Source organism: Panulirus ornatus, chromosome 62 (assembly GCF_036320965.1).
Source record: "Panulirus ornatus isolate Po-2019 chromosome 62, ASM3632096v1, whole genome shotgun sequence".
Classification (NCBI taxonomy): domain Eukaryota; kingdom Metazoa; phylum Arthropoda; class Malacostraca; order Decapoda; family Palinuridae; genus Panulirus; species Panulirus ornatus.
The window spans coordinates 2,639,693-2,662,722 of NC_092285.1; the positions used below are offsets into that span (position 1 = coordinate 2,639,693).

Here is a 23,030-nt window from a genome sequence, read left to right on the forward strand (position 1 = left end):
CTCTTACCCGTACGTTACTTACTCGATCAAACCACCTCACACCACACATTGTCCTCAAACATCTCATTTCCAGCACATCCATCCTCCTACGCACAACTCTATCCATAGTCCACGCCTCGCAACCATACAACATTGTTGGAACCACTATTCCTTCAAACATACCCATTTTTGCTTTCCGAGATAATGTTCTTGACTTCCACACATTCTTCAAGGCTCCCAGAATTTTCGCCCCCTCCCCCACCCTATGATCCACTTCTGCTTCCATGTTTCCATCCGCTGCCAGATCCACTCCCAGATATCTAAAACACTTCACTTCCTCCAGTTTTTCTCCATTCAAACTTACCTCCCAATTGACTTGACCCTCAACCCTACTGTATCTAATAACCTTGCTCTTATTCACATTTACTCTTAACTTTCTTCTTTCACACACTTTACCAAACTCAGTCACCAGCTTCTGCAGTTTCTCATCCCCAACAGACTTCATCCTTGCCCCTCTTTCCAAAACTCTTGCATTCACCTCCCTAACAACCCCATCCATAAACAAATTAAACAACCATATATTTTTTTTTTTTTTTTTTTTTTTTTTTATACTTTGTCGCTGTCTCCCGCGTCTGCGAGGTAGCGCAAGGAAACAGACGAAAGAAATGGCCCAACCCCCCCCCCCATACACATGTACATACACATGTCCACACACGTGTATACATACCTACACAGCTTTCCATGGTCCACCCCAGACGCCTCACATGCCTTGATTCACTCCACTGACAGCACGTCAACCCCTGTATACCACATCGCTCCAATTCACTCTATTCCTTGCCCTCCTTACACCCTCCTGCATGTTCAGGCCCCGATCACACAAAATCTTTTTCACTCCATCTTTCCACCTCCAATTTGGTCTCCCTCTTCTCCTCGTTCCCTCCACCTCCGACACATATATCCTCTTGGTCAATCTTTCCTCACTCATTCTCTCCATGTGACCAAACCATTTCAAAACACCCTCTTCTGCTCTCTCAACCACGCTCTTTTTATTTCCACACATCTCTCTTACCCTTACGTTACTTACTCGATCAAACCACCTCACACCACACATTGTCCTCAAACATCTCATTTCCAGCACATCCATCCTCCTGCGCACAACTCTATCCATAGCCCACGCCTCGCAACCATACAACATTGTTGGAACCACTATTCCTTCAAACATACCCATTTTTGCTTTCCGAGATAATGTTCTCGACTTCCACACATTTTTCAAGGCTCCCAAAATTTTCGCCCCCTCCCCCACCCTATGATCCACTTCCGCTTCCATGGTTCCATCCGCTGACAGATCCACTCCCAGATATCTAAAACACTTCACTTCCTCCAGTTTTTCTCCATTCAAACTTACCTCCCAATTGACTTGACCCTCAACCCTTCTGTACCTAATAACCTTGCTCTTATTCACATTTACTCTTAACTTTCTTCTTCACACACTTTACCAAACTCAGTCACCAGCTTCTGCAGTTTCTCACATGAATCAGCCACCAGCGCTGTATCATCAGCGAACAACAACTGACTCACTTCCCACTCATACTTGCCCCTCTTTCCAGGACTCTTGCATTTACCTCCCTAACAACCCCATCCATAAACAAATTAAACAACCATGGAGACATCACACACCCCTGCCGCAAACCTACATTCACTGAGAACCAATCACTTTCCTCTCTTCCTACACGTACACATGCCTTACATCCTCGATAAAAACTTTTCACTGCTTCTAACAACTTGCCTCCCACACCATATATTCTTAATACCTTCCACAGAGCATCTCTATCAACTCTATCATATGCCTTCTCCAGATCCATAAATGCTACATACAAATCCATTGGGGGCGGGTTGTGCCATTTCTTTCGTCTGTTTCCTTGCACTACCTCGCAAGCGCAGGAGACAGCAACAAAGCAAAAGAAAAAAAAAAATATATATATATATATATATATATATATATATATATATATATATGGTTGTTTAAACAAATTAAACAACCATATATATATATATATATATATATATATATATATATATATATATATTTTTTTTTTTTTTTTCTTTTGCTTTGTCGCTGTCTCCTGCGCTTGCGAGGTAGTGCAAGGAAACAGACGAAAGAAATGGCACAACCCGCCCCCATACACATTGTATATACATACACGTCCACACACGCAAATATACATACCTATACATCTCAATGTACACATATATATACACACACAGACACATACATATATACCCATGCACACAATTCACACTGTCTGCCTTTATTCATTCCCATTGCCACCTCGCCACACATGGAATACCATCCCCCTCCCCCCTCATGTGTGCGAAGTAGCACTAGGGAAAGACAACAAAGGCCCCATATATATATATATATATATATGTGTGGTGTGAGGTGGTTTGATCGAGTGAGTAACGTAAGGGTAAGAGAGATGTGTGGAAATAAAAAGAGCGTGGTTGAGAGAGCAGAAGAGGGTGTTTTGAAGTGGTTTGGGCACATGGATAGGATGAGTGAGGAAAGATTGACCAAGAGGATATATGTGTCGGAGGTGGAGGGAACAAGGAGAAGAGGGAGACCAAATTGGAGGTGGAAAGATGGAGTGAAAAAGATTTTGTGTGATCGGGGCCTGAACATGCAGGAGGGTGAAAGGAGGGCAAGGAATAGAGTGAATTGGAGCGATGTGGTATACCGGGGCTGACGTGCTGTCAGTGGATTGAATCAAGGCATGTGAAGCGTCTGGGGTAAACCATGGAAAGCTGTGTAGGTATGTATATTTGCGTGTGTGGACGTATGTATATACATGTGTATGGGGGGGGGGGTTGGGCCATTTCTTTCGTCTGTTTCCTTGCGCTACCTCGCAAACGCGGGAGACAGCGACAAAGTATAAAAAAAAAAAAAAAAAAAAAAAAAAAAATATATATATATATATATATATTTTTTTGCTTTGTCGCTGTCTCCCGCGTTTGCGAGGTAGCGCAAGGAAACAGACGAAAGAAATGGCCCAACCCACCCCAATACACATGCCTTGATTCAATCCACTGACAGCATGTCAACCCCGGTATACCAAATCGCTCCAATTCACTCTATTCTTTGCCCTCCTTTCACCCTCCTGCATGTTCAGGCCCCAATCATACAAAATCTTTTTCACTCCATCTTTCCACCTCCAATTTGGTCTCCCTCTTCTCCTCGTTCCCTCCACCTCCGACACATATATCCTCTTGGTCAATCTTTCCTCACTCATTCTCTCCATGTGACCAAACCATTTCAAAACACCCTCTTCTGCTCTCTCAACCACGCTCTTTTTATTTCCACACATCTCTCTTACCCTTACGTTACTTACTCGATCAAACCACCTCACACCACACATTGTCCTCAAACATCTCATTTCCAGCACATCCATCCTCCTGCGCACAACTCTATCCATAGTCCACGCCTCGCAACCATACAACACTGTTGGAACCACTATTCCTTCAAACATACCCATTTTTGCTTTCCGAGATAATGTTTTCGACTTCCACACATTCTTCAAGACTACCAGAATTTTCGCCCCCTCCCCCACCCTATGATCCACTTCCGCTTCCATGTTTCCATCCGCTGCCAGATCCACTCCCAGATATCTAAAACACTTCACTTCCTCCAGTTTTTCTCCATTCAAACTCACCTCCCAATTGAATTGACCCTCAACCCTACTGTACCTAATAACCTTGCTCTTATTCACATTTACTCTTAACTTTCTTCTTTCACACACTTTACCAAACTCAGTCACCAGCTTCTGCAGTTTCTCACATGAATCAGCCACCAGCGCTGTATCATCAGCGAACAACAACTGACTCACTTCCCAAGCTCTCTCATCCCCAACAGACTTCATACTTGCCCCTCTTTCCAAAACTCTTGCATTCACCTCCCTAACAACCCCATCCATAAACAAATTAAACAACCATGGAGACATCACACACCCCTGCCGCAAACCTACATTCACTGAGAACCAATCACTTTCCTCTCTTCCTACACGTACACATGCCTTACATCCTCGATAAAAACTTTTCACTGCTTCTAACAACTTGCCTTCCACACCATATATTCTTAATACCTTCCACAGAGCATCTCTATCAACTCTATCATATGCCTTCTCCAGATCCATAAATGCTACATACAAATCCATTTGCTTTTCTAAGTATTTCTCACATACATTCTTCAAAGCAAACACCTGATCCACACATCCTCTACCACTTCTGAAACCACACTGCTCTTCCCCAATCTGATGCTCTGTACATGCCTTCACCCTCTCAATCAATACCCTCCCATATAATTTGCCAGGAATACTCAACAAACTTATACCTCTGTAATTTGAGCACTCACTCTTATCCCCTTTGCCTTTGTACAATGGCACTATGCACGCATTCCGCCAATCCTCAGGCACCTCACCATGAGGCATGCATACATTAAATAACCTTACCAACCAGTCAACAATACAGTCACCCCCTTTTTTAATAAATTCCACTGCAATACCATCCAAACCTGCTGCCTTGCCGGCTTTCATCTTCCGCAAAGCTTTTACTACCTCTTCTCTGTTTACCAACTCATTTTCCCTAACCCTCGCACTTTGCACACCACCTCGACCAAAACACCCTATATCTGCCACTCTATCATCAAACACATTCAACAAACCTTCAAAATACTCACTCCATCTCCTTCTCACATCACCACTACTTGTTATCACCTCCCCATTTGCGCCCTTCACTGAAGTTCCCATTTGCTCCCTTTCTTACGCACTTTATTTACCTCCTTCCAGAACATCTTTTTATTCTCCCTGAGCTTGGGAAGGAGACTTGTGTGAGGAAGTACCAGGAGAGACTGAGTACAGAATGGAAAAAGGTGAGAGCAAAGGAGGTAAGGGGAGTGGGGGGAGGAATGGGATGTATTTAGGGAAGCAGTGATGGCTCGTGCAAAAGATGCTTGTGGCATGAGAAGCGTGGGAGGTGGGTTGATTAGAAAGGGTAGTGAGTGGTGGGATGAAGAAGTAAGATTATTAGTGAAAGAGAAGAGAGAGGCATTTGGACGATTTTTGCAGGGAAATAATGCAAATGACAGGGAGATGTATAAAAGAAAGAGGTAGGAGGTCAAAAGAAAGGTGCAAGAGGTGAAAAAGAGGGCAAATGAGAGTTGGGGTGAGAGAGTATCATTAAATTTTAGGGAGAATAAAAAGATGATTTGGAGGGAGGTAAATAAAGTGCGTAAGACAAGGGGGCTAATGGGAGGTAATAACAAGTAGTGATGATGTGAGAAGGAGATGGAGTGAATATTTTGAAGGTTTCTTGAGTGTGTTCGATGATAGAGTGGCAGATATAGGGTGTTTTGGTCGAGGTGGTGTGCAAAGTGAGAGGGTTAGGGAAAATGATTTGGCAATCAGAGAAGAGGTAGTAAAAGCTTTGCGGAAGATGAAAGCTGGTAAGGCAGTGGGTTTGGATGGTATTGCAGTGGAATTTATTAAAAAAGGGGGTGACTGTATTGTTGACTGGTTGGTAAGGTTTTTTAATGTATGTATGACTCATGGTGAGGTGCCTGAGGATTGGTGGAATGCTTGCATAGTGCCATTGTACAAAGGCAAAGGAGATAAAAGTGAGTGCTTAAATTACAGATGTATAAGTTTGTTGAGTATTCCTGGGAAGTTATATGGGAGGGTATTGATTGAGAGGGTGAAGGCATGTACAGAGCATCAGATTGGGGAAGAGCAGTGTGGTTTCAGAAGTGGTAGAGGATGTGTTTGCTTTGAAGAATGTATGTGAGAAATACTTAGAAAAGCAAATGGATTTGTATGTAGCATTTATGGATCTAGAGAAGGCATATGATAAGAGTTGATAGAGATGCTCTGTGGAAGATATTAAGAACATATGGTGTGGGAGGCAAGTTATTAGAAGCAGTGAAAAGTTTTTATCGAGGATGTAAGGCATGTGTACGTGTAGGCAGAGAGGAAAGTGATTGGTTCTCAGTGAATGCAAGTTAACGGCAGGGAGGTGATGTCTCCTTGGTTGTTTAATTTGTTTATGGATGGGGTTGACCAAGAGGATATATGTGTCAGAGGTGGAGGGAACGAGGAGAAGTGGGAGACCAAATTGCAGGTGGAAAGATGGAGTGAAAAAGATTTTGAGTGATCGGGGCCTGAACATGCAGGAGGGTGAAAGGCAGGCAAGGAATAGAGTGAATTGGAACGATGTGTTATACCAGGGTTGACGTGCTGTCAATGGATTGAACCAGGGAATGTGAAGCGTCTGGGGCACACTATGGAAAGTTCTGTGGGGCCTGGATGTGGAAAGGGAGCTGTGGTTTCGGTGCATTATTACTTGACAGCTAGAGACTGAGTGTGAACGAATGTGGCCTTTGTTGTCCTTTCTTAGCGCTACCTCGCACACATGAGGGGGTTGTTATTTCATGTGTGGCGTGGTGGCAATGGGAATGAATAAATGCAGACAGTAAGAATGATGTACATGTGTATATATGTATATGTCTGTGTGTGTATATATGTATACGTTGAGATGTATAGGTATGTATATTTGCGTGCGTGGACGTGTATGTATATACTAGTGTATGTGGGTGGGTTGCGCCATTCTTTTGTCTGTTTCCTTGTGCTACCTCGCTAACGTGGAAAACAGCGACAAAGCAAAAGAAATAAAAAAAATAAATATATATATATGGTTAAGTTAGGTTAGGTAATGCATTGTTGAGAGAGCGGAAGAGGGTGTATTGAAACGGTTTAGTCACATGGAGAGAATGAGTGAGGAAAGATTGACCAAGACGATATATGTGTCAGAGGTGGAGGGAACAAGAAGTGGGAGACCAAATTGGAGATGGAAGGATGGAATGAAAAAGATTTTGAGCGATCGGGACCTGAACAGTCAGGAGGGTGAAAAATGTGCAAGGAATAGAGTGAACTGGAACAATATGGTATACCGGGGTCGACGTGCTGTCAATGGATTGAACCAGGGGATGTGAAGTGTCTGGGGTAAACCATGGAAAGTTTTGTGGGGCCCGGATGTGGAAGGGGAGCTGTGGTTTTGGTGCATTATACATGACAGTTAGAGAGTGAGTGTGAATGAATGTGGCCTTTGTTGCCTTGTCCTAGCGCTACCTCGCACGCATGCAGGGGGAAGGGGTTGTCATTTCATGTGTGGAGAGGTGGTGATGGGAATAAATAAAGGCAGACAGTATGAATTATGCACATGTGTATTTATGTATATGTCTGTGTGTGTATATATATATATATATGTGTACATTGAGATGTATAGGTATGTATATTTGCGTGTGTGGACGTGTATGTATATACATGTGTATGTGGGTGGGTTGGGCCATCGTTTCGTCTGTTTCCCTGCGCCACCTCGCTAATGTGGGAGACAGCGACAAAGCAAAATAAATAAAATATAAATATATATATATATATATATTCATATCTTATTTGCTATTCCTTGGACACCTTTCACCCTCCAGCATGTTCAGGCCCCGATCACTCAACATCTTTTTCACTCCATTTTTCACCTCCAATTTGGTCTCCCACTTCCCGTTCCCTCCACCTGTGACACATATATCCTCTTGGTCAATCTTTCCTCACTCATTCTCTCCATGTGACCAAACCATTTCAAAACACCCTCTTCTGCTCTCTCAACCACACTTTTTTTTTTTTTTTTCAAAAGAAGGAACAGAGGGGGGGCCAGGTGAGGATATTCCACAAAGGCCCAGTCCTCTGTTTTTAACGCTACCTCGCTAATGCGGGAAATGGCAAATAGTTTAAAAGATAAATATATATATATATATATATATATATATATATATATATATATATATATATATATATTTTTTGCTTTGTCGCTGTCTCCCGTGTTTGCGAGGTAGCGCAAGGAAACAGACGAAAGAAATGGCCCAACCCACCCCCATACACATGTATATACATACGTCCACACACGCAAATATACATACCTACACAGCTTTCCATGGTTTACCCCAGACGCTTCACATGCCCTGATTCAATCCACTGACAGCACGTCAACCCCGGTATACCACATCGATGCAATTCACTCTATTCCTTGCCCTCCTTTCACCCTCCTGCATGTTCAGGCCCCGATCACACAAAATCTTTTTCACTCCATCTTTCCACCTCCAATTTGGTCTCCCACTTCTCGTTCCCTCCACCTCTGACACATATATCCTCTTGGTCAATCTTTCGTCACTCATTCTCTCCATGTGCCCAAACCATTTCAAAACACCCTCTTCTGCTCTCTCAACCACACTCTTTTTATTTCCACACATCTCTCTTACCCTTACGTTACTTACTCGATCAAACCACCTCACACCACACATTGTCCTCAAACATCTCATTTCCAGCACATCCATCCTCCTGCGCACAACTCTATCCATAGCCCACGCCTCGCAACCATACAACATTGTTGGAACCACTATTCCTTCAAACATACCCATTTTTGCTTTCCGAGATAATGTTCTCGACTTCCACACATTCTTCAAGGCTCCCAGGATTTTCGCCCCCTCCCCCACCCTATGATCCACTTCCACTTCCATGGTTCCATCCGCTGCCAGATCCACTCCCAGATATCTAAAACACTTTACTTCCTCCAGTTTTTCTCCATTCAAACTTACCTCCCAATTGACTTGACCCTCAACCCTACTGTAACTAATAACCTTGCTCTTATTCACATTTACTCTTAACTTTCTTCTTTCACACACTTTACCAAACTCAGTCACCAGCTTCTGCAGTTTCTCACATGAATCAGCCACCAGCGCTGTATCATCAGCGAACAACAACTGACTCACTTCCCAAGCTCTCTCATCCCCAACAGACTTCATACTTGCCCATCTTTCCAAAACTCTTGCATTCACCTCCCTAACAACCCCATCCATAAACAAATTAAACAACCATGGAGACATCACACACCCCTGCCGCAAACCTACATTCACTGAGAACCAATCACTTTCCTCTCTTCCTACACGTACACATGCCTTACATCCTCGATAAAAACTTTTCACTGCTTCTAACAACTTGCCTCCCACACCATATATTCTTAATACCTTCCACAGAGCATCTCTATCAACTCTATCATATGCCTTCTCCAGATCCATAAATGCCACATACAAATCCATTTGCTTTTCTAAGTATTTCTCACATACATTCTTCAAAGGAAACACCTGATCCACACATCCTCTACCACTTCTGAAACCACACTGCTCTTCCCCAATCTGATGCTCTGTACATGCCTTCACCCTCTCAATCAATACCCTCCCATATAATTTACCAGGAAATAAAAAGAGCGTGGTTGAGAGAGCAGAAGAGGGTGTTTTGAAGTGGTTTGGGCACATGGAGAGAATGAGTGAGGAAAGATTGACCAAGAGGATATATGTGTCGGAGGTGGAGGGAACGAGGAGAAGAGGGAGACCAAATTGGAGGTGGAAAGATGGAGTGAAAAAGATTTTGTGTGATCGGGGCCTGAACATGCAGGAGGGTGAAAGGAGGGCAAGGAATAGAGTGAATTGGAGCGATGTGGTATACCGGGGTTGACGTGCTGTCAGTGGATTGAATCAGGGCATGTGAAGCGTCTGGGGTAAACCATGGAAAGCTGTGTAGGTATGTATATTTGCGTGTGTGGACGTATGTATATACATGTGTATGGGGGGGTTGGGCCATTTCTTTCGTCTGTTTCCTTGCGCTACCTCGCAAACGCGGGAGACAGCGACAAAGTATAAAAAAAAAAAAAAAAAAAAAAAAAAAAAATAATTTACCAGGAATACTCAACAAACTTATACCTCGGTAATTTGAGCACTCACTCTTATCCCCTTTGCCTTTGTACAATGGCACTATGCACGCACTCCGCCAATCCTCAGGCACCTCACCATGAGTCATACATACATTAAATAACCTTACCAACCAGTCAACAATACAGTCACCCCCTTTTTTAATAGATTCCACTGCAATACCATCCAAACCTGCTGCCTTGCTGGCTTTCATCTTCCGCAAAGCTTTTACTACCTCTTCTCTGTTTACCAAATCATTTTCCCTAACCCTCTCACTTTGTACACCACCTCGACCAAAACACCCTACATATGCCACTCTATCATCAAACACATTCAACAAACCTTCAAAATACTCACTCCATCTCCTTCTCACATCACCACTACTTGTTATCACCTCCCCATTTGCGCCCTTCACTGAAGTTCCCATTTGCTCCCTTGTCTTACGCACTTTATTTACCTCCTTCCAGAACATCTTTTTATTCTCCCTAAAATTTAATGATACTCTCTCACCCCAACTCTCATTTGCCCTCTCTATATAGAAATAAATGAATACAGCGGATGGAACCATGGAAGCGGAAGTGAGTCACAGGGTGGGGGAGGGGGCGAAGGTTCTGTGTTGAAGAATGTGTGGAGGGCAAGAACGTTATCTTGGAGAGCAAAAATGGGTATGTTTGAAGGAATAGTGGTTCCAGCAATGTTATGTGGCTGCGAGGCATGGGCTATAGATGGGGTTGTGCTGAGGAGGGTGGATGTGCTGGAAATGAGGTGTTTGAGGACAACATGTGGTGCGAGGTGGTTTGACAGAGTAAGCAATGAAAGGGTAAGAGAGATGTGTGGTAATAAAAAGTGTGTGGCTGAGAGAGCTGAAGAGGGTGTGTTGAAATGGTTTGGACACGTGGAGAGGATGAGTGAGGAAAGATTGACAAAGAGGATGTATGTGTGGAGGGAAGGAGAAGCGGGAGACCAAATTGGAGGTGGAAGGATGGTGTGAAAAAGATTTTGAGCGATCAGGGCCTGAATATACAGTAGGGTGAAAGGTGTGCAAGGAATAAAATCAATTAGAACAATGTTGTATACCAGGGTCGACGTGCTGTCAATGATTGAACCAGGGAATGTGAAGCATCTGGGGTAAACCATGGAAAGGTCTATGGGGTCTGGATGTTGATAGGAATGTGGCCTTTTTTGTCTGTTTTCCTAGCACTACCTTGCTGAAACAGGGGGTAGCGATGCTGTTTCCTGTGGGGTGGGGTAGTGCCAGGAATGGAGGAAGGGAAGTAAGTATGAATATATACATGCGTATATATGTAAATGTCTTTGTATGCATATGTACATGTGTATATATTAATATGTATATGTATGTATGTGTGCGTGTATGGGCATTTATGTACATATATGTGTAAGAGAGTTGATGGGCCATTCTTCATCTGTTCCCTGGCGCTACCTCGCTGATGCGAGAAACAGGAATTATCATAAATATGAATAAATAATTAGAAAGGGTTACTTGTGAGTGTTGGGGTGAAGAAGTAAAGTTGGTAGTGAAAGAGAAAAGAGAGGTGTTTGAATGATACTTACAAGGAAGGAGAGCAAATGACTGGGAGAGGTATAAAAGAAAGCGGCAGATGGTCAAGAAGAAGGTGGAAGAGTTGAAAAAGAGGGCAAATGAGAATAGGGGAGAGAGAGTATCATTTAACTTCAGGGAGATTAAAAAGATGTTTTGGGAGGAGGTAAATAACGTGCAAAAGACAAGAGAACAAATGGGAACATCAGTGAGGGAGCAAGGGGAGAAGAGATAACAGGTAATGATGAAGTGAGATGTTGTGAATATTTTGAAGGTTTGTTAAATGAGTATGATGACAGAGTGACAGATGTAGGGTGTTTTGGTTGGGGTGGTGTGCGAAGTGAGAAGGTCAGGGAGAATGGTTTGGTTAAGAGTTGAGGTGGTGAAAGCCTTGCAGAAGATGAAATCCAGCAAAGTGGTGGGTTTGGATGGTTTTGCAATGGAATTCATTAAAAAAGGGGGTGACTGTGTTGTTGATTGATTGATAAGGATATTCAATGTATGTATGGATGGATCATGAAGTGCATGATGATTGGCAGAATGCATGCATAGTGCCACTGTACAAAGGCAAAGGGGATAAAGATGATTGTTCAAACTACAGAGGCATAAGTTTATTGAGTATCCTCGGAAAATTGTAAAGAAGGGAATTGATTGAGAGGGTCAGGGCATGTACAGAGCATCATACTGGGGAGGAGCAGAGTGGTTTCATTAGTGGTAGAGGATGTGTGGATTAGGTGTTTGCTTTGAAGAATGTGAGAGAAATATTTAGAAAAACAGATGGGTTTGTATGTGGCATTTATGTGATCTGGAGAAGGTATAAGGTTGACTGAGATGCTTGTGGAATGTCTTAAGAGTACATGGTGTGGGAGGTAAGCTGTTACAAGCAGTGAAAAGTTTTTATCAAAGATGCAAGGCACGTGTACGAGTAGGAAGACAGGAGAGTGACTGGTTCCCAGGAAGGGTTCATCTGTGGCAGGGGTGTGTGATGTCTCTATGTTTGTTTGTTTATGGATGGGATGGTTAGGGAGGTAAATGCATGAGTTTTGGAGAGAGGGGCGAGTATGCAGTCTGTTGGTGATGAAAGGACCTGGGAAGTGAATCAGTTTCTGTTTGCTGATGATAAAGCAACTGGTGGCTGATTCAAGTGAGAAACAGCAGAAGTTGGTGACTGAGTGTGGAAAAGTGTGTGAAAGGAGAAAGCTGAGAGTAAATGTGAATAAGAGCAAGGTTATTAGGTTCAGCAGGGTTGAGGGACATGTTAATTGAGATGTAAGTTTGAATGGAGAAAGGCTGGAGGAAGTGAAGTGTTTTAGATATCTGGGAGTAGACTTGGCAGCAAATGGAAACATGGAGGCAGAAGCAAGTCACAGGGTGGGGTTGGGGGCAAAGGTTCTGGGAGCAATGAAGAATGTGTGGAAGGAGAGAATGTTATCTCAAGAGAGCAAAAATGGGTATGTGTGAAGGAATAGTAGTTCCAACAATATTATATGGTTGCAAGGCATGGGCTATAGATAGGGTTGTACAAAGGAGGGTGGATGTATTGGAAATGAAATGTTTAAGGACAATGTGTCATGAAGAGGTATGATCAAGTAAGTAATGATAAGGTAAGAGAGATGTGTGGTTATGAAAAAGAATGTGGTTGAGAGCAGAAGAGGGTGTTGAAATGGTTTGGACACATGGAGAGAATGACTGAGGCAAAGTTGACAAAGATATATGTGTCAGGGGTGGAGGGAACAAGAAGCAGGAGACCAAATTGGAGGTGGAAGGATGGAGTGAAAAAGATTTTGAGCAATCAGGGCCTGAACATACAGGAGGGTGAGAGGCATGCAAGGAAGAGTGAATTGGAACAATGTGGTATACCAGGGTCAACGTGCTGAACCAGAGCATGTGAAACGTCTGGGGTAAACCATAGAAAGGTCTGCAGGGATAGGGAGCTGTGGTTTCAGTGCATTACACATGACAGCTTGACTGAGTGTGAATGAATGTGGCCTTTTTTGTCTGTTTTCCTAGCGCTACCTTGCTGAAGCACAGGGTAGCGATACTGTTTCTTGTGGGGTGAAGTGGCACCGGGGACTCATAGGAATATGTTGATCACGCGCAAGATTGTGATCCTTTCCAATATTTATATATCTATTTTTTCATTTATTTATCATACTTTGTTGCTGTCTCCCGCGTTAGCGAGGTAGCACAAGGAAACAGACGAAAGAATGGCCCAACCCACCCACATACACATGTATATACATACATAACGTCTGCACACGCACATATACATACCTATACATCTCAATGTATACATATATATACACACACATAGACATATACATATATACACATGTACATAATTCATACTTTCTGCCTTTATTCATTCCTGTTGCCACCCTGCCACATATGAAATGAAAACCCCCTTCCCCTGCATGTGCCCGAGGTAGCGCTAGGAAAAGACAACAAAGGCCACATTCATTCACACTCAGTCTCTAGCAGTCATTTATAATGCATCGAAACCATATACATACACATACATATATAAACATTTACATATTCATACTTGCTCGCCTTCATCCATTCCTGATACCAACCTGCCCCACAAGAAACAGCATTACCATCCCCTGCATCAGCGAGGTAGAGCCAAGAAACAGATGCAGAAAGGCTACACCCACTCGTAGTCATTCCATAGCTATTATTTGTAATGAACCACAACTCCCTATCAAACCCTCTCACTTTGAGTCTACATTTCTCTGCAATTGCCTTGAGCTGCTGATGCCCCTGAAAAGAGATCAAAAACAGACAGCAATATCTAACAGATAAAAACAGTGAAAGGGTTAATGATGATTGGTAGATGGAAGCCGATGTACAGACAATTGACCAAAGCCACTACTTGTATATCCAATATTCTGCCAAATGATAGGCATCCATGGAAAAAAAAAATATTAAGGTTAAACAGATGCTGAAATAAAATATTTGGTTCTTCATAACTTTTGAAATAAATGCTTACTACATAAAAAATAAAGAAAACAACAAGCTGCCATAGCAGATCATTTATTGTTAATATTCTATGTCCACATTTACACTTAAAAAGATAATACAACTCTATAAACAAAAATCAAGGAAAAGAATGACAAAAACCAAAATAAGTAATGATCTGACATGTTGGTATGGCATGATGATATACAGAACACAGGGGTGGAACACCAAAGGGGAACGTAGTTGAGACCAAAGATGAGGTAAAATTTTGTGTCATCAGTATTTGATTATGCCTATCACTGAATACCAGAACAATGTAATTCAATGGAACATGAAAGACAGTTCATCCTCCAGACTTCAGGAGTATCAGGGGTACCACTTCCACAGATGTTACCTGTTCCTACAGAATGCAGCATGGAAAAATGACAGAGCTCAAAATTATCTGTTACACAACATAATACCTACTCTTTGCCTCAACCAGAAGTTGGCATACAATACATCTATCAATGGTCTTGTATGAACATATGATGAATTTTGTTTCAGTAAATTTGAAGTAGCTGTTTTGAGAAAAGAATGTCATTCTACTACATTCTTGCACTCATCTCAGCAAACATATTAGTGACCTTACCCACTAACTTAAATACTCTTTTCTACTGCAAAAAAGCAGCAGCCACAATTCTTGATGGATCAATTTTTCCTTTTTTACATTAGTTTGTTAACTGTTTTCTACCACTCTCAAAAAGCATCACAAGAAAGTAAGCTTACAATATCTGAAAGGGCTTTCTTTTCTTAAACCAGCAAAGAGGCACTGAGGATAATGTCGTACTGTTACAATAAAAGAAAACAGTCTACTTTCATGAAAAAACAAAACATGATTATAGATACTAGTGATGAATTTCTCAAACAAAAGAAGAGGGAAGGAAACTGTCAAGTGTCAAGTAGCACACAGGAAATCTGAGCAATAATCTAGAAGAAAAGACTGAGTATGCTGATCAATGGAAGCATGCTGAAATGCTAAAGTTTACTGTCACCTCTCCTTACCTGGGCTCCATTGAACAGAAAATGTTGGTATTACCATTTAAATAAACTGACAAACAATAAAAAAGTTGGAAGACAGAAAAGATAATAGAAAGAAGCAGAGAGCAAAGGAATAAAGCACTGGGAGCATACACTGTCATGAAAATATGCAAAATAAGGATACAAAATACACTCATATCAATAGTGTAAACATTAAAATATGATATATACAGAGAAGAAGACAGGTAAAGCAAAAATAGACTAAAATAGAAAAATGAAAACTCAAAAGGATATGTTAAGTATGACGCATCTGTTTTTGTGTGACATATTCATGATGTTCATATGGAATGTGCACCTAGGTATTAATATGTTTACACTCCCTTTACACTTAGGAGCTACAAGCATTAAAGACACCCTTATGATTCATGGATGTAACACTAACCTATCATGAAAAGATGAAAAAGTGTCTGCTCCCAAAATGAAGTCAAATGAAGGACTTGTCATCCTGGCAAGTTTTGACTGGAGGCACACTTCAGATTATTTACTACCTTCGTGAACTTTCCTCTTTGTAATCTAAGGTTCTATTGTGTTTGAAAACAAAAGAAAAAAAGAAAAGACAAAAAATTCTCTACAATACAAATACTTTTTGAACAATGTTCTAGCCTCAATGCACCATATATCAATGATAATGAATTTAATCTCTATACTCTACTGAAAGATGACCTATTCTTCTTTTTGTTAACTGTTTTAAAATAAAAAAGTAGGAAGAACTGGGGGCTGGGATAGACAAGGGGGAGGGACACACAATAACTGGAATGTGCAAGTATACTTTTTGACTGTTTACAGAACATGAGCAATCATGATGTCTTGAACAATTTTGTTTTTATACATAATTACTTATGAAAACAGTCTTAAAAATGAGAAAATTTATATTCAAACTGGGGGTAAAAGGTCACCTTCAGGAAGCTGATTTTCTTAATGAAAACTTTACAGCATCTGCATTACCACCAGCACCACATACTAAAAGTGTAAAATGCAATTACATCATAACTCTTTCGAGTTAGATTTACAAATATATTTGTAATATAAAAATGCATCACTATTTATGTTCACAATACTATTTAAGACAATATGGCAATATTGCAGTTCAAAAGAACAGCAAGTAACTAGTAATACCTCCTCCCACCTCACCTTGTACCAATCCATCCAGATGTTCCTGTGAGCTATCACCACCTGACATTAATTTTTTCAGCATAAATGTTCATGTTCATTTTAATCAGTTATAATCATCTTTCTAGTCTTCAAAAATAAAAAATCATTTTACAAACAGGAGCAAAGATTTAACTTGGCATTCTCCGCCTTTAGCCCTGACTTCAGCATTAAGTGGGACGGATAAGTGAGAGGTGACCACTTCCTAAAACTGGTGAGGAACTTCTTCAGAAGTGACAACTATATCTTAATAAATAATCACTCACATTCAGTCTTTCTTTAATAAAAAATGTAATCAATTTAGCTCTTAGTACACTTCAGAAATGACACTACAGTTCCTGGAATGTTATACAATTAAACAAAATGACAAAATAAGAAAAAAGAAAGAGAGAAAGAGAGAGAAAAGCCTACCTAAGGCAAGAGGTCACAAGTCTTTCTGCGGGAATGCACTCCTCTGCCTTCACCAACCAGTCTCTAGTGTAAGACTGGATGGAAAAGGATGTTAAACCCTAGTTGCTTCCACTAAGTATGTTATACTATCAATGATGTCAAAAACATGATGCTAATTTGACATTTTTATGTAAACTTATCACCAATGGCAACCCAATAATGGCTGTGCTCACTGATCTCATCACATAATATGCAATGGTTTCCAAACAGCAGGAAATAAATGGAAGTAATTTACCAAATATGAATGTTGATAATGGGACTACAAAGTATGAGCAGCCACCGCTGCATGGCTACAAAAGGTACCTGTGCTGCAATGGTAGTTACAATGTAAAAAATTGGCTTCTTATAGATTTACCAAGGTCACAAATGGCTTACCTCAGTGTTGCTTAAATATTACACATACTGTAATCCAACATACCTAATTCTAGGTCACATTATACCTGGAGCATTTTGTGTTTTCTTGAAGAAAAAACATTGAGCAGGTTCTCGTACTATCAAAATAGAAATGGTAGCTTTGGAAGCAACTGAGTCATAGTCCATTCATATTTTCAAAAATAGAATAAGCAAGAATGAGATATATCTTAACACTGCTTCAGACCCACCTAACAAAAGATTATACATGTTCATGTCTTTACAAGACTTATACACTTACTCATTTATTGTGACTGCCAGTAAAGCCTAATCATACATAGTGGCTTGACTACTGTTAGCCTTTTATATTATATAATTATCATCTCACAGCATCTCGGGTTCCTAACAACTACGGTAAGACAGCACCGAAATAAAACTTTAATGGGATGATGTGATAGGTCTGTGGTTTAAGAGGTTTTTATTACAAGAAATCCTGTTATGTGGACAGCAGATCTGCCCTCTGTATAACACTACAATAAAAACTGATCTCCACTATGCTGGGATGAAGAATCAAGTCTTTATGAAGTATTCAACAAAGTTCAGATGTGCCATTCATGACATAATATGACGTGTGCCTGGGATACACTCAAGGTAGTGAAGGATGATGATACCATGACATGAATTTGAGGTAGGATGACCAACTGATGAGGAGTGAGGGGAGCAAGGATGAGGTGGGTTTATGAGGGGAAAACAAAAACTTGTCCATTAAATAAATGAGTGATATGAAGCTTATTTTCCTCATTTATACACAGTATAAGAGATAACAGTAAGAATTTTAAATACCACTTTCAGAATATGTAAAGGTATGAATGCTTATGCAATAATGATGAATAAAAATAATAATAATGATTATGGGTTTTAGAACATTAGAATTTACATGATATAATATTATCAAAAACTGGCTACACATTTTTGAGGTTCAAAACACTAATCCCTGTTTTAGATTCAAAGTTGTAGTGGTTAAACGAGGTAAATATAAACTGGGCAAGAGCATCTCCAAAACAGGATCATCACTACTCTGATCCCCTTCATAATGACTGTGATTTCAGGTGAAAATTAAATTAGGCATGGAACATGAAATGGGCAGAAAAAATTACTAGAAATGCTTACCAAGACTTATGTTCCCTCGTCATCATGCATTCAAGATTTTTTTTTTTATAGTGAAAGTAATTCAAAGGAGAGAAAAAGAAGCAAGAGCAATCTTAAAAATAGATGCATACTAAGGCTCGGATTTCCATTTCACAGTCCTTACTGAAATAATTAACAATTGGGAGAAGAAAGGCAAGGGTATAAAGTGTAAAAATAGTGTAGGAAAATGTAGGGAAGATCAACCAAAAGAGCACTGTTAGCACATCACTCATTCACTACACAGGCCTTTGGTTGACACAACTTTCAGTATAAGTGATGAACCAATAAACTGAGCCTGAGATAATAGATCAATAAAGCTCTGATTAAGTGTGACACCAAAACAAGCCTCACAGGAATACTACTGCAGGACCTAATGCAATGATCATAATACACGCATAATGCTTGGTAATCACTACCAATTATCAGGGCCTTTGCTACTATGTACAGCACACACAAGCACACATTCAATGATGGTGAAGGAGACCTGGCTGTACTTCCTTTGCCCTGGGTTGTATATCAATTTATGGCAATTTCATTAGAAATTCACTAAATCAGTATATAATGGGATCTGCAGTTATACTTCTAAAAATATGGTACAACATAACCTTTCAATAAACTCTGGTTATAACTATTTGAACATATTAACACAACATATTCCACAGTATTCCACATGAGTCATCTAATACTATCTGTTAAATGTTTATTACCTAAACTTTAATCCTTAAATCATTGCAGTACTATCTATATCAGGTTATTTCAGGTGTCTTGACAGCTGTCCAGTAAAACAAGACTTTCAATATCTTTTAAGCTCATGAATAACACTAATATCATTTACAAGAATATTCATCATGATAAATACTCTTCTACATGAGGTGACAGTGATGCTGACCCTAGGAAATTACCTATCATGGCTCACATGCACTTCAAATTAATAACTAATAACTTTTATGAGAAATCAACATAAGATCTATGATTGCTCCTCTCATCATAGGTAACAGCTGACATGGAGTCTGACCACTACACATCTTTCAGTTATCTTTATACTTTTTTATGGAAAAAATAGAATGTGTTTGGGCATGTCTATGACAAATGGGCATTTAAAATTAATCTAACATGCATTAATATCATACACAAAAATACAGAACAACTGCACTTACTTGACTTTCATTCATGTCACTAAGACATGCTCAGATGCTCAAACATTCATTGGAACCTAAAACTGAATTACCAGCACTATTACTAAATCAAAGTTAATTTAGGCATAAGGGAGATGTGTCAACACATTTCAAATCAGTGCCGGTACTTACAAATACCATGATATTTCAGTGGGTCAATCCCTGAATATTTGGATGCAATTCACACTTAACATGTACACTTACTTTCTGGAAAAGTGACTCATTCATAATCCTAACACCACTGCAATGAACTCAACACATTCAATATGCATGACACAGGGCAACAAGAGTATAAAAGTCTCCCTGTAACATACAGATAGTATTCACACAAGAGGAGGCAAACAAGTATACTGATATGGCCCATAGCTGCACAAAAGGATAAATATTCCTTTATAGTTAAGTAGTATGATCATTCAAACATGTCCCATAAGATGCTCAACAGGCATGCCCACATATTGTTTGTTCTTATTAGGTTGGAGAGGCAAAACCTACAGGAAATATATGTACCCAGTTCACATTAATATAAAACCATACAATCATATCTCAACTCTCTGGCACTTAACCAAAATTCTAATTACACAGGACATCACAGTTCTACTTTAAAATAAATTTGATTACATAAAAAAGTGCATATAAACAATCAACCTGATGTTCTGATAATAAGAATCCTGGTTTCTTGAGTCTTGTATGGCTGAAATACTACAATCTGAACCTTGATTCAAATTCTCTGAGTTTGATAATTTGCTATACTGACAACTGCATACATGATGAATTCAATATATTTTTCTAACAAACATGATAGCCACAAAGAAGTGCATAGTCAAACCTTATTGTGAAGACTTTTGGAGTTTTCTGTTATTAAATGAGTTTGGAAATGTTAAAAATATAAGAAAATCTGTGCTACTGTACATCACCACAATCATGGAATATGTTTGGCTCAAGATTCATTTTTGATCTGGAAAATATAAAATCCTTAGCAGAATGTAAAATATGGGATACAACCTATGAACTTGAATTTCTCATGACACTTTATCCATTAAACATTAGGTACATGCATTTGACATTAGTTTAGTTGTGGAAAACTAATATAATTCTCATTAATGTCATTTCCACTTCACTTTTTTTTGATAACTGGAGCAAGTCAGTTCTAAACAAGCTGAAAATTATTTATATGTGAAATGTTTTCCTCTTAACTCTTTCCTTTGCTAGGTAGGCTGAGTGACATTGGAATAGTGTTCGGCACAAAATTAAAACTTTATAAGTTAATGACCTCCTGAGTCAAGGAAATACAATCATACACATCACTTCGGCACCATTCTGCATTACCACCTCTCTGGGTTACTGAACAATCCCAGTAACATTGGTCAATATTCTATCACCTTCCTGATTATCTTGGGCACCTTGTTATACTGTCAGAGCTGTCATAATCTAGCTTGTGGTGGCAGCTAACTCTGGGGACGTAGTGAGATAATCATCTGCTCTCTTGTGGTCGCTCAAGGCCTTGATTGTATACTGATCATGTGGTAATTCACTCTTCCTTCGTAGTAGTGGTTTTTCTTTATTACGCACCTTTTTTACTTGCTGCAGAATTTGAAATGTGAATATACATTACAAAACGTTATATACAGATACATTCTCTTAATTACTAAGAGTTAACTGTTAGCACAAGGAGGTACATATAGAAAAACTATTTCATTCTATATACATCAGGACCTCCACTTCCCTATACATGAGGTGAATTTAGTACATATAAACATGCACCTTATGTGGCAATTAAACATATGACCAAAGACTTCATCCTGTGGTTCAGAAAAATGGCAAGCCCACCCAATCCCTGGAAAATCTACTTTCTTGCTACATGATATGTTGGCATATTATAACATATGTCTATCTATCTATCCGTATCTCTGACGACTGTTCCAATTGGAACTCCCTCAAAGGGGTGGCCATGGCAACTAAGTCTCCATAACTAAGAACTCCAGTGCCGCTTCTTAGCCTTTATGCCTCACGCTTAACAGGCCAAAGGCAGAAGGCAAGTCTACTACAATATTTGCAGAGGTTCCTACCTAATGTTCCCAATGACTACTATCTACTGCTACTACCTACTACATCTATCTAATGTTTCTACTTAATGCTCCTGCCTAACTGTCCTTACCTACTACTTTTAGCTACTTCTCCTACCATTTTGCCAAAAGGCAGGGATAAGAGATAGTGCTCACCACAGGAAAATTTAGTTCCAGAGAATAAGCTGTGTGAATTAAGTGTTGTCAAGTCTTACAAATGACAAGGAGAGATTGCATGTTTGTAGAAAGAATGCCAGTAGTCCACATGCTAGTGAAGCAGAGAGAAAAGTCAGCTACCTGGGTCTGAGGAGAGCAACTTGACAACCAGTAAGGTCACTGACCCTTTCAATACCCTGGCAGGTAGTCTTAGTTGAACCAAATGTAAGCTTTATTGTGTGCAAAGACAATGGGGTAACTGTTGGACATGGGGCCAATTTCTGACCATATTGTGGGGCTTACAATGGGTACAATGACAACAATGTAGTTATGTGTCATGTACAGCCATTTCCAGTACTACTCTTAATAGATAAGTTAGATTTGGTAACCTAATGCAGCCTAGTTTAAGTAAAATAGTACACAGTCAGCCCAGCTCAGCACCTAATGTTGCTCAATCTAAGTTTTATGGTAGACAAATAATACTGTAATGACTAGTGGGATGGTGATTGATGTACTACTGCTCTAGTAAGTCGCCTGGTGGAAATGCAGTCTTACTATACAAGACAGAACACTTAAAACTGAAGAAAGGGATGAAGTTTGGAAGTATGCTACACACAATTTGAGCAATAAGAGAATAACCATAATAGAATACAAATTTGCAAATCCTGCATAGCCTACCTGTGACATGAAGGAAAGTACAGAATCTCTGTGGTTGAGTTTCATGTTAACATACTGTTAAGCTAATTGCAAAAAGGTAAAAAAAAAAAAAAAAAAAAAAAAAGTGAGAGAAAGCCTTTGAAAAAACCTTGAGAGGAATATTCTGACAAATAAAAGAAAATAAATATGGTTACAACTCTACAAAATGCAGTCATAAAAAGACTTATTTGCTGTCTGATACAAAAATGAGGCTTTGGAGCAGGATGCTTCAGCATTTCCAGACTTCCTTCCTGATGTGAAATATAAAACTAAGCTAAATATCCCGAGAGATGTGATATACTTGAATATTAGGCAAAGGGGATAAAGGTGAGTGTTCCAATTACTGAAGTATAAGTTTGTTGAGTATCCTTAGGAAATTATATGGGAGG

General features: G+C 39.9%; 1 protein-coding gene across 7 annotated transcripts in view; it reads right to left on the minus strand.

Annotated features, from left to right (window-relative positions):
• Positions 1-14,395: 14,395 nt before the first annotated feature.
• LOC139745683 (serine/threonine-protein phosphatase 2A 56 kDa regulatory subunit delta isoform-like) overlaps positions 14,396-23,030 on the minus strand; it is a 187,419-nt gene continuing 178,784 nt past the window's right edge. For all 7 annotated transcript variants that reach the window (XM_071656100.1, XM_071656098.1, XM_071656097.1 and 4 more), the window contains exon 13: positions 14,396-21,307. In XM_071656100.1, the coding sequence (XP_071512201.1) occupies positions 21,155-21,307 (153 nt within the window). In that variant the 3' untranslated portion in view covers positions 14,396-21,154. The remainder of the gene's footprint in view (positions 21,308-23,030) is intronic.